At 49.5% G+C, this 13,296-nt stretch overlaps 1 protein-coding gene across 1 annotated transcript in view; it reads right to left on the reverse strand.

Annotated features, from left to right (window-relative positions):
• The window catches only part of LOC119350415 (verprolin-like), a 35,078-nt gene extending 22,584 nt beyond the window's left edge, over nt 1–12,494 (reverse strand). Inside the window, exon 1 of the mRNA XM_037618258.1 lies at nt 12,111–12,494. Coding sequence (XP_037474155.1) covers nt 12,111–12,494 — 384 coding nt within the window. The remainder of the gene's footprint in view (nt 1–12,110) is intronic.
• Nucleotides 12,495–13,296: the final 802 nt, after the last annotated feature.

The following is a 13,296-nucleotide window of genomic DNA, read 5'->3' on the forward strand; positions in this document are numbered from 1 at the left end:
CTGGTATTGCTTGTCGGGTGGAGCCAATTCGTGCCAAGGCATCTGCTTGCTTGTTGTCATTTCTTGGCACGTGAAGGAACTCGCACCCATCAAAGTATCCGCTGAGTTGCTGTACAAGGAAGCGGTAGCTTGCCATGTTTGCATCCTTGGTGTCCCAGTCGCCTGACGACTGCTGGACCACCAAGTCGAAGTCACCATAACACAGGATCCGGCAAATGCCGAGTTCCTTGGCAAGCCGGAACCCGTGTATGAGTGCCTCATATTCTGCTACGTTGTTGGAGGCAGCAAAGTGGACTTGCAACACGTATTTGAGCTTGTCGCCCTTGGGAGAGGTGAGGACGACGCCGGCTCCCAGACCAGTGCACATTTTCGAACCATCAAAATGCATCCGCCAATGAGTGGAGTCTAGTGCAGGCAGCAAATATTGGGTCTCGGCCCAATCGACGAGGAAGTCGGCCAGCACTTGCGACTTGATGGCGGTGCGAGGCTGGTAATAGATGGTGTAAGGTGCCAAATCGATGGCCCACTTGGCCACTCGGCCAAAAGCATCCCGGCTTCCCAAGATCTCAGCAAGCGAAGCCGTGCAGACGATGGTTATTGGGTGCTCTTGAAAGTAGGGCTTTAGCTTCTTGGCGGCAAAGTGCACGCCATAGCACATCTTCTGATAACGCGGGTTGTTTTGCTTGGAGGCGGACAGTACTTCACTTAAGTAATATACCGGTCTCTGGACCGACAATGCCCTGCCCTCCTCCTTGCGTTCTACCACAATGACTGTGCTGACGACCCGACTGGTGGCAGCAATGTAGAGGATCATGGGCTCCTTCTCAGTCGGAGCTGTCAGGATAGGCGGGGTTGCCAACATCTTCTTGAGCTGGGAGAAAGCTTCGTCCGCCTTGTCGTTCCACTCGAAAAAAGTGGTCTTCTTCATGAGTTAGTACAAAGGGAGGGCCTTCTCGCCCAGCCGACTGATGAAACGGCTTATTGATGCCAGGCAGCCGGTGAACTTCTGCACGTCCAGCAGTCGGGTGGGTACTTTCATCATCTCAATTGCCTTGATTTTTTGGGGAACGTAGCAGAAATTCAAAATTTTCCTACGTGTCACCAAGATCTATCTATGGAGAAACCAGCAACGAGGGGAAGGAGAGTGCATCTACATACCCTTGTAGATCGCTAAGCGGAAGCGTTCAAGAGAACGGGGTTGAAGGAGTCGTACTCGTCGTGATCCAAATCACCGGAGATCCTAGTGCCGAACGGACGGCACCTCCGCGTTCAACACACGTACAACCCGGTGACGTCTCCCATGCCTTGATCCAGCAAGGAGAGAGGGAGAAGTTGAGGAAGACTCCATCCAGTAGCAGCACAATGGCGTGGTGGTGATGGAGGAGCGTGGTGATCCAGCAGGGCCTTGCCAAGCACCGCGACATATGAGGAGAAACAGAGGTAGGGCTGCGCCAACAGGAGAAGAACTTCATGTGTTGGGCTGCTCCTATACCTCCACTATATATAGGGGGAGAGGGGGCTGCGCCCCCACCTAGGTTTCCACCCCCTAGGGGCGGCGGCCAGCCCTAGATCCCATCTAGGGGGGCGGCCAAGGGGGAAGAGGGGGAAACTTGCCCCCCAAGCAAGGTGGGGCGCCCCCTCCCACAACCCTAGGCGCCTTGGGCCCTTGTGGGGGGGGGGGCGCACCAGCCCACCAGGGGCTGGTCCCCTCCCACACTTGGCCCATGCTGCCCTCCGGGGATGGTGGCCCCACTTGGTGGACCCCCGGGACCCTCCCGATTGTCCCGGTACGTTACCGATAAAACTCGAAACTTTTTCGGTGACCAAAACAGGACTTCCCATATATAAATCTTTACCTCCGGACCATTCCGGAACTCCTCGTGACGTCCGGGATCTCATCCGGGACTCCGAACAACATTCGGTAACCACATACAAACTTCCTTTATAACCCTAGCGTCATTGAACCTTAAGTGTGTAGACCCTATGGGTTCGGGAACCATGCAGACATGACCGAGACGTTCTCCGGTCAATAACTAACAGCGGGATATGGATACCCATGTTGGCTCCCACATGTTCCACGATGATCTCATCGGATGAACCACGATGTCAAGGACTCAATCAATCCCGTATACAATTCCCTTTGTCTAGCGGTATTGTACTTGCCCGAGATTCGATCGTCGGTATGTCGATACCTTGTTCAATCTCGTTACCGGCAAGTCTCTTTACTCATTCCGTAACACATCATCCCGCGATCAACTCTTTGATCACATTGTGCACATTATGATGATGTCCTACCGAGTGGGCCCAGAGATACCTCTCCGTCACACGGAGTGACAAATCCCAGTCTCGATTCGTGCCAACCCAACAGACACTTTCGGAGATACCTGTACTACACCTTTATAATCACCCAGTTACGTTGTGACGTTTGGTACACCCAAAGCATTCCTACGGTATCCGGGAGTTGCACAATCTCATGGTCTAAGGAAAAATACTTGACATTAGAAAAGCTTTAGCATACGAACTACACGATCTCTGTGCTAGGCTTAGGATTGGGTCTTGTCCATCACATCATTCTCCTAATGATGTGATCCCATTATCAATGACATCCAATGTCCATGGTCAGGAAACCGTAACCATCTATTGATCAACGAGCTAGTCAACAAGAGGCTTACTAGGGACATGGTGTTGTCTATGTATCCACACATGTATCTGAGTTTCCTATCAATACAATTATAGCATGGATAATAAACGATTATCATGAACAAGGAAATATAATAATAACTAATTTATTATTGCCTCTAGGCATATTTCCAACAGTCTCCCACTTGCACTAGAGTCAATAATCTAGTTCACATCGCCATGTGATTAACACTCACACGTCACATCGCCATGTGACCAACATCCAAAGAGTTTACTAGTGTCATTAAACTAGTTCACATCATCATGTGATTAAGACTCAATGAGTTCTGGAGTTTGATCATGTTTTGCTTGTGAGAGAAGTTTTTAGTCAACGGGTCTGCAACATTCAGATCCGTATGTACTTCGCAAATCTCTAGGTCATAATGTAAATGTTGCTTCCACGCTCCACTTGGAGCTATTCCAAATGGTTGCTCCACTATACGTATCCAGTTTGCTACTCAGAGTCATCCGGATAGGTGTTAAAGCTTGCATCGACGTAACCCTTTACATCGAACTCTTTATCACCTCCATAATCGAGAAACATGTCCTTATTTACTCCAAGGACAATTTTGACCGCTATCTAGTGATCCACTCCTTGATCACCTTTGTACCCTCTTGCCAGATATGTAGCAAGGCACACATCAGGTGCGGTACACAGCATAGCATACTGTAGAGCCTACGTCTAAGGCATAGGGGACGACCTTCGTCCTTTCTCTCTTTTTTGCCGTGGTCGAGCTTCAAGTCTTAACTTCATACCTTACATCTCAGGCAAGAACTCCTTATTTGACTGATCCATCTTGAACACCTTCAAGATCATGTCAAGGTATATGCTCATTTGAAAGTACCATTAAGCGTTTTTGATCTATCCTCATAGATCTTGATGCTCAATGTTCAAGTAGCTTAATCCAGGTTCTCACTTGAAAACCACTTTTCAAATAACCCTATATGCATTCCAGAAATTCTACATCATTTCTGATCAACAATATGTCAACAACATATACTCATCAGAAATTCTATAGTGCTCCCACTCACTTCTTTGGAAATACAAGTTTCTCATAAACTTTGTATATACCCAAAATCTTTGATCATCTTATCAAAGTGCATATTCCAACTCCGAGATGCTTACTCCAGTCCATGAAAGGATTGCTGGAGCTAGCATACCTTTTAGCATCCTTAGGATCGACAAAAACTTTCTGACAGTATCACATACAACCTTTCCTTACGAAAACTGGTAAGGAAACTCGTTTTGACATCCATCTGCCAGATTTCATAAATGCAGCTAATGCTAACATGATTCCGATGGACTTAAGCATAGCTACGGATGAGAAAATCTCATCGTAGTCAACTCCTTGAACTTGTGAAAAACTTTTTGCCACAAGTCGAGCTTCATAGACGGTGATATTACCGTCCACGTCCGTCTTCTTCTTAAAGATCCATTTATCTCAATGGCTTGCCGATCATCGGGCAAGTCCACCAAAGTCCATGCTTTGTTCTGATACATGGATCCTATCTCGGATTTCATGGTTTCTAACCATTTGTCGGAATTTGGGCCCACCATTGCTTCTCCATAGCTTGTAGGTTCATTGTTGTCTAGCAGCATGACCTTCAAGACAGGATTACTGTACCACTCAGAAGTAGTACACATCCTTGTCACCCTACGAGGTACGGTAGCGACTTGATCCGAAACTTCATGATCACTATCATAAGCTTCTACTTCAATTGGTGTAGGCGCCATAGGAACAACTTCCTGTGTACTACTACACACTAGTTGAAGTGATGGTTCAATAACCTCATCAAGTCTCCACCATCCTCCCACTCAATTTTCGAGACAAACTTTTCCTCGAGAAAGGACCCGATTCAAGAAACAATCCCTATTGCTTTCGGATCTGAATTAGGAGGTATACCCAACTGTTTTGGGTGTCCTATGAAGATGCATTTTATCCGCTTTGGGTTCGAGCTTATCAACCTGAAACTTTTTCACATAAGCGTCGCAGCCCCAAACTTTTAAGAAACGACAACTTAGGTTTCTCCAAACCATAGTTCAAACGGTGTCGTCTCAACGGAATTACATGGTGCCCTATTAAAGTGAGTGCGGTTGTCTCTAATGCCTAACCCATGAATGATAGTGGTAATTCGATAAGAGACATCATGGTACGCACCATATCCAATAGGGTGCAACTATTATGTTCGGACACACCATCACACTATGGTGTTCCAGGCGGTATTAATTGTGAAACAATTTCCACAATGTCTTAATTGCGTGCCAAAGCTCGTAACTCAGATACTCATCTCTATGATCATATCATAGACATTTTATCCTCTTGTCACGATGATCTTTAACTTCACTCTGAAATTACTTGAACCATTCAATAATTCAGACTTGTGTTTCATTAAGTAAATATACTCAACATCTACTCGAATCATCTGTGAAGTAAGAACATAACGATATTCACGGCATGCCTCAGCACTCATTGGACTGGACACATCAAAATGTGTTACTTCCAACAAGTTGCTATCTTGTTCCATCTTACTGAAACCGAGGCTTTTCAGTCATCTTTCCCATGTGGTATGATTTGCATATCTCAAGTGATTCAAAAACAAGTGAGTCCAAACGATCCATCTGCATGGAGTTTCTTCATGCGTATACACCAATAGACATGGTTCGCATGTCTCAAACTTTTCAAAAAATGAGTGAGTCCAAAGATCCATCAACATGGAGCTTCTTCATGCGTTTTATACCAATATGACTTACATGGCAGTGCCACAAGTAAGTGGTACTATCATTACTATCTTATATCTTTTGGCATGAAAATGTGTATCACTACGATCGAGATTCAATAAACCATTCCTTTAGGTGCAAGACCATTGAAGGTATTATTCAAATAAATAGAGTAACCATTATTCTCCTTAAATGAATAACCGTATTGCGATGGACATAATCCAATCATGTCTATGCTCAACGCAAACACCAAATGACAATTATTCAGGTTTAATACTAATCTTGATGGTAGAGGGAGCGTGCGATGTTTGATCACATCAAACTTGGAAACACTTCCAACACATATCGTCAGCTCACCTTTAGCTAGTCTCCGTTTATTCCGTAGCTCTTTTATTTCGAGTTACTAACACTTAGTAACCGAACCGGTATCTAATACCCTGATGCTATTAGGAGTACTAGTAAAGTACACATTAACATAATGTATATCCAATATACTTCTATCGACCTTGCCAGCCTTCTTATCTACCAAGTATCTAGGATAATCCTGCTCCATTGGCTGTTCCCCTTATTACAGAAGCACTTAGTCTCGGGTTTAGGTTCAACCTTGGGTTTCTTCTCTAGAGCAGCAGCTGATTTTCCATTTTATGAAGTATCCCTTTATTACCCTTGCCCTTCTTGAAACTAGTGGTTTCACCAACCATCAACAATTGATGCTCCTTCTTGATTCCTACTTTCGCGGTGTCAAACATCGCGAATACCTCAAGGATCATTATATCTATCCCTGATATGTTATAGTTCATCACGAAGCTCTAGCATCTTGGTGGCAATGACTTTGGAGAAACATCACTATCTCGTCTGGAAGATCAACTCCCACTCGATTCAAGTGATTGTTGCACTCAAGCAATCTGAGCATAAGCTCAACGATTGAGCTTTTCTCCCTTAGTTTGCAGGTTAAGAAAATCGTCGGAGGTCTTATACCTCTTTGACGTGGGCACGAGCCTGAAATCCCAATTTCAGCCCTCGAAACATCTCATATGTTCCGCGATGTTTCGAAAACGTCTTTGGTGCCTCAACTCTAAACCTTTTAACTGAACTATCAGGTAGCTATCAAAACGTGTGTGTCCGATGTTCGCAACATCCACAAACGATGTTTGGGGTTCAGCACACTGAGCGGTGCATTAAGGACATAAGCTTTCTACTGTCCGCATAATCGCTACTGTCAACTTTCAACTATATTTTCTCTAGGAACATATCTAAGCAGTGGAACTAAAGCGCGAGCTTACAACAAAGATCTTTTGACTATGTTCAGGATAATTAAGTTCATATTATGAACTCCCACTCAGATAGACATCCCTCTAGTCATCTAAGATTACATGATCCGAGTCAACTAGGCCGTGTCCGATCATCACGTGAGACAGACTAGTCATCATCGGTGAACATCTTCATGTTGATCGTATCTACTATACGACTCATGCTCGACCTTTCTGTCTCTTGTGTTTCGAGGCCATGTCTGTACATGCTAGGCTCGTCAAGTCAACCTAAGTGTTTCGCGTGTGTAAATCTGGCTTACACTCGTCGTATGTGAACGTAAGAATCTATCACACCCGATCATCACGTGGTGCTTCAAAACGATGAACTTTTGCAACGGTGCACAGTTAGGGGGAACACTTTCTTGAAATTTTAATGAGGGATCATCTTATTTACTACCGTTGTTCTAAGCAAATAAGATGCATAAACATGATAAACATCACATGCAATCAAATAGTGACATGATATGGCCAATATCATTTTGCTCCTTTTGATCTCCATCTTTGGGGCTCCATGATCATCATCGTCACCGGCATGACACCATGATCTCCATCATCGTGTCTTCATGAAGTTGTCTCGCCAACTATTACTTCTACTACTATGGCTACCGGTTAGCAATAAAGTAAAGTAATTACATTGCGTTGTTTAATGACACGCAGCTCATACAATAAATTATGACAACTCCTATGGCTCCTGCTGGTTGTCATACTCATCGACATGCAAGTCGTGATTCCTATTACAAGAACATGATCAATCTCATACATCACATATCATTCATCACATTCTTCTTGGCCATATCACATCACCCCTGCAAAAACAAGTTAGACGTCCTCTAATTGTTGTTTGCATGTTTTACGTGGCTGCTATGGGTTTCTAGCAAGAACGTTTCTTACCTACGCAAAACCACAACGTGATATGCCAATTGCTATTTACCCTTCATAAGGACCCTTTTCATCGAATCCGTTCCAACTAAAGTGGGAAAGACTGGCACCCGCTAGCCACCTTATGCACCAAGTGCATGTCAGTCGGTGGAACCTGTCTCACATAAGTGTACGTGTAAGGTCGGTCCGGGCCGCTTCATCCCACAATACTGTCGAAACAAGATTGGACTAGTAACAGTAAGCATATTGAACAAAGTCAATGCCCACAACTACTTTGTGTTCTACTCGTGCAAAGAATCTATGCAATAGACCTAGCTCATGATGCCACTGTTGGGGAACGTAGCAGAAATTCAAAATTTTCCTACGTGTCACCAAGATCTATCTATGGAGAAACCAGCAACGAGGGGAAGGAGAGTGCATCTACATACCCTTGTAGATTGCTAAGGGAAGCGTTCAAGAGAACGGTGTTGAAGGAGTCGTACTCGTCGTGATCCAAATCACCGGAGATCCTAGTGCCGAACGGACGGCACCTCCACGTTCAACACACGTTCAGCCCGGTGATGTCTCCCATGCCTTGATCCAGCAAGGAGAGAGGGAGAGGTTGAGGAAGACTCCATCCAGTAGCAGCACAATGGCGTGGTGGTGATGGAGGAGCGTGGTGATCCAGCAGGGCTTTGCCAAGCACCGCGACATATGAGGAGAAACAGAGGTAGGGCTGCGCCAACAGGAGAAGAACTTCATGTGTTGGGCTGCTCCTATGCCTCCACTATATATAGGGGGAGAGGGGGCTGCGCCCCCACCTAGGTTTCCACCCCCTAGGGGCGGCGGGATATGGATACCCATGTTGGCTCCCACATGTTCCACGATGATCTCATCGGATGAACCACGATGTCAAGGACTCAATCAATCCCGTATACAATTCCCTTTGTCTAGCGGTATTGTACTTGCCCGAGATTCGATCGTCGGTATGTCGATACCTTGTTCAATCTCGTTACCGGCAAGTCTCTTTACTCGTTCCGTAACACATCATCCCACGATCAACTCTTTGATCACATTGTGCACATTATGATGATGTCCTACCGAGTGGGCCCAGAGATACCTCTCTGTCACACAGAGTGACAAATCCCAGTCTTGATTCGTGGCAACCCAACAGACACTTTCGGAGATACCTGTAGTGCACCTTTATAATCACCCAGTTACGTTGTGACGTTTGGTACACCCAAAGCATTCCTACGGTATCCGGGAGTTGCACAATCTCATGGTCTAAGGAAAAATACTTGACATTAGAAAAGCTTTAGCATACGAACTACACGATCTCTGTGCTAGGCTTAGGATTGGGTCTTGTCCATCACATCATTCTCCTAATGATGTGATCCCGTTATCAATGACATCCAATGTCCATGGTCAGGAAACCGTAACCATCTATTGATCAACGAGCTAGTCAACTAGAGGCTTACTAGGGACATGGTGTTGTCTATGTATCCACACATGTATCTGAGTTTCCTATCAATACAATTATAGCATGGATAATAAACGATTATCATGAACAAGGAAATATAATAATAACTAATTTATTATTGCCTCTAGGGCATATTTCCAACATGATCTTCACGAGATTGCACTCTATGCCGCGCTCTAAGACCAGGAGGCCGAGAAGCTGGCCGGCTGGCACTCCAAAGACACATTTCTCCGGGTTGAGCTTGATCTGGAATTGGCGCAGGTTCTCAAAGGTTTCCTTCAGATCTTCTAGCAGAGTGCCACGCTTCTCCGTCTTCACCACCACATCATCTACATAGACATGGGCGTTTCTGCCGAGCTGCTTGAGGAGACACTTCTGCATGCAATGCTGAAAGGTAGCGCCGGCATTGCGCAAGCCGGACGTCATCGTCAGGTAGCAGAGGGCTCCAAATGGCGTGATGAAGGCGGTCTTCAGCCGATCGGCCGGGTTCAGCTTTATCTGGTGGTAACCTGAGTATGCATCCAAGAAACTCAACAGCTCGCATCCGGCTGTGGAGTCTATCACTTGATCAATCCTTGGCAGAGCAAAGGGATCTTTGGGGCAGGCTTTGTTGAGGCTGGTGTAGTCAATGCACATGCGCCACTGCTTGTTTTTCTTCAACACTAGGACTGGGTTAGCCAGCCACTCTAGAAAGAATACTTCCATGATGAATCCGGTTGCTAGAAGCTGGGCTATCTCTTCTCCGACAACTCTTCTCTTCTCTTCCGACAGGCGGCGCAAGGGCTGCCGGACCGGCTTGGCATCAGGTCGGACATGTAGCTTGTGCTCGGCGAAATCCGTCGAAACACCCAGCATGTCTTTGGGAGACCATGCAAAGATGTCCCGATTCTCATGGAGGAAATCGACGAGCTCGCCTTCCTATTTGCTATATAGGCTTGTGCCTATGACAGCGTGCCTCTCCAGGTGCTCCGGGTCCAAGGGTATTTTCTTTGTTTCCTTGGCCGGCTTGAACGAGCCCTCAACCTCCGACTCCTGGGGGATGGGTGACATTTCCGGCTTCTTGCCTGCCAAAGCCACCACTCGGTCAAGGAGCCGCTTCTGGGCTGCAATCACAAGAGACTCGGCCAGCCGGCTGCTATCCGCGGCGCAAGCGACCGACTTCTTGTAGTCTCCAACTAATGTCAGGATCCCCTTGGTACTCGGCATCTTCATCTTGAGGTAGGCGTAGTGGGGGACTGCCATGAATTTGGCCAGAGCAGGCCGGCCAAGCAGTGCATGGTAGGGGCTCTCAAGGTCCACCACTTCAAACCAAACTGGCTCTCAGCAGAAATGATTCTTGTCTCCAAAGAGGACGTCAATCTGGGTCTTGCCGATTGGTGAGCAGGAAAGGCCAGGAACTATGCCGTGGAATACAGTCCGGCTGGGGGTGAGCTGCTTCTGCTTGATTCCCAACTTCTCCATTGTGTCACGGTACAGGATATTGATGCTGCTGCCGCCATCTATCAAGACTCTGGAGAAACGGGCGGCCCGCCTTTCCGTTGCAAGGGTTGCTTCTAGGACTAGGGCATATGAACCAGGGGAAGGCATCACTTCCGAGTGGTCGGCCCTGCTCCAACTGATAGGCTTCTCAGACCAATGCATGAACTCTAGAGTGTTGGAGGCCACTGCTTGCACTTCTTGTTGTTGTTGCCGTCTACTGCGTCTGTTGTCGGCCATGCTGGTGAACACAACATAGGCTCCGTGTTCCTCTGGGTACTCGTCTTGTATGGTGCCGACTGGTCGAGCCGCCGGCTGCTGGGGCTGAGGAGGCGGCGGTCCGGCAGGCGGAGGAGGCAGGAGTCCATCTCCCTTGGTGATTCTGGTGAGCCAGTGACACTTCCGAGTGGTGTGGTTGGATGGCTTCGCACCACTATGGAACTTGCAGGGTGCATCCAAGGTTTGCTCGTAAGAGAAAGCAGACAACCAATTGGACTTGCCGCCCTTCTGCCGCTTGGGGGCCGGCTGCCCTTTTGGCTGCTGATCCTCGACTGTTGCCACCTGCCGGCTGGTGGAAGCCGGCTGGGTGGCCTTCCGCTTGTTGTCGCCTGGCTGCTCTCGCCGACTGGTGTCACCAGCCGGAGTCCGAGGGGCCTGGGATGCCACCTTGTCGGACGCATCAACCAGAATTTCCACCTTCATGGAGGAGTCGGCCATGGCGTGCTTGTCGGCGATGACCAGCAGCTCATCGAGGGTCTCGGGCTCGTCGCAGAGGAGTCGATGCTTGAGGAGGGTGCCCTCTCGGCACCCGGCGGTGAAGTACTTGATTGCCTGCACCTCGTGTACGCCTTCGTAGGAATTGTGCAGCTCAGTCCAGTGCATGAGGTAGTCGCGAGTTGACTCCATGGGCCCTTGGACGCACAAGGAGAGCTGTCTGGCCTTGGGAGCCCGCTTGTAGGTGCTGGTGAAGTTGCGGATGAAGACCTCAGTGAAATCAACTCAGCTGTTGATGCTGCGGGGCTTCAGGCTGTTGAGCCACGTCCGGGCAGTGCCTTGCAGCATGAGCAGGACGTATTTCACGGCAACACGCTTGTTGCCGTTTGCTTACTGACGGCCGTGGAGTAATCGACCAGCCAGTCCTCCGGCTTCACGGAGCCGGTGTACTTGGGCGTGTCTCGCGGGAGGGTGAACCCCTTGGGGAAGGGCTCATCTCGGATTCAGGGCCGAAACAGGGCGGGCCCAGCGCATCTTCTTCAAGTGCCAGGGATCGGTTGAGACGATCGATCCGATGGCGAGCATCGTTCTCTCCGACTCCCTCTTGACGGCCAAGGCGGTCGCCGAGTGTCGGATGCATGACAGGAGGCGGAGTGGGCTACCTCACTCCACGAGGCAGGGGAGGCGGCTGGTCGCCTCGCCGCTCTACTGTGCGAGGGCGGTCATCCTCGTCCCGCTCGATGGAGAGGCGCGTCCGGCTGTGGCTGGCAGCCGGCTCGTTGCCCTTTCCTCCGCGGGCGCCACCAGTCGGCGTCCGGGAGGTCGCCCCATGATCTTGGCATGGGGGCGGCTCGTTGTTTCGTCGGGCTGGGACTTCAGCACGGCAGGCGGCCTTGTGCTGCATGGCAGCCGCGTCTAGGAGCTGCTGGACTCGCTCCGTCATGTGGCGGCACTCGTCGCCGTCGTATTTGTCCAGCTCATCCGTTACCGCCTGGGTGGCCTGGATGTTCTCTGCAGGCGTGGCGTGGACAGGGTGCTCTGCCCCGAACATGCTGGCGATGGTCACGCCATGCTGCCGAACAGTGCCGAGGCGGCTAGGCCCCTCGGGAGTCGGCTTGCCGCCTACGGCCCAGTCCATCTCGCACCGATAGGCGTCTGAAACCAGGCGCATGCTGGCCAGGCGGCCAGCATTTTCGAGAAGCTGGAGGCGGCGTGCCTCCAGCGCCTCAGCGTCCGCGCCCTTGGGAATGGGAGCCATGAGGTCGCGTAGAGTGGCGTCGAGGGGATCTTGAGCATGCCCATCCGAGTGCTCTCCACTGTTGATGACGAGTACCTCCGTGACGGTGCTCCCGCCACTGTACTCGCGAGGAGGCGGCTCGTCGTAGACCACCATGTTGGTGGGGAACATGTCGAGCGATGCCGTGTCGGAGTCGACGATCATCGGATCAGTCGAGCCGACGGACTCCAGGTCCACAGCAGGCTCGCTGGTGACATGGAGTTGGTCGAGGAGGCTGACGAGGCGGCTCTCAGGGCAGCTAGTGCCTGCGTCGGAGGCCGGCTTGTCGGAGAGGTCGATCTCGCCGACAAGGTCGGCGAGGCAGCTCGCCGCGCAGGCGATCTCCGTGTCGTGCAGCGTGTCAGGGCTGACGCCGTTGCACGTGCTGGGCTGGCTTTGCTCGCCAGGAAGGAACAGGGTTCCCGTCCAGAGCAGATCTCCGGGAGACGGTGCACCTCGCCCCACGGTGGGCACCAAATGTTGGGGGTTGGGTGCGACATATGCTAATGGATGGCTTATCATGGTGGGGGCGAGTAGAACGTCGTCGGTGCCTGGAAGCGGGATAAGGCGTAGACACGAACGCCGGCGTACTTTACCTAGGTTCGGGGCTCTCCGTGGAGATAATACCCCTACTCCTACTCTGCGGGGTCTCCGCATGATCACTAAGGCACAAGTGATACAATGGTGCTCCTCGAGCTGTGTCTAGAGGTAGGAGAAGGCAAGGCTAGCTCTTCCTTGCCCTAGGTTTCTGGCTACTTCTCTCAGGGTTCGAACCGTTTGCATG

Source organism: Triticum dicoccoides, chromosome 1B, assembly GCF_002162155.2.
Source record: "Triticum dicoccoides isolate Atlit2015 ecotype Zavitan chromosome 1B, WEW_v2.0, whole genome shotgun sequence".
Taxonomy (NCBI): Eukaryota; Viridiplantae; Streptophyta; class Magnoliopsida; order Poales; family Poaceae; genus Triticum; species Triticum dicoccoides.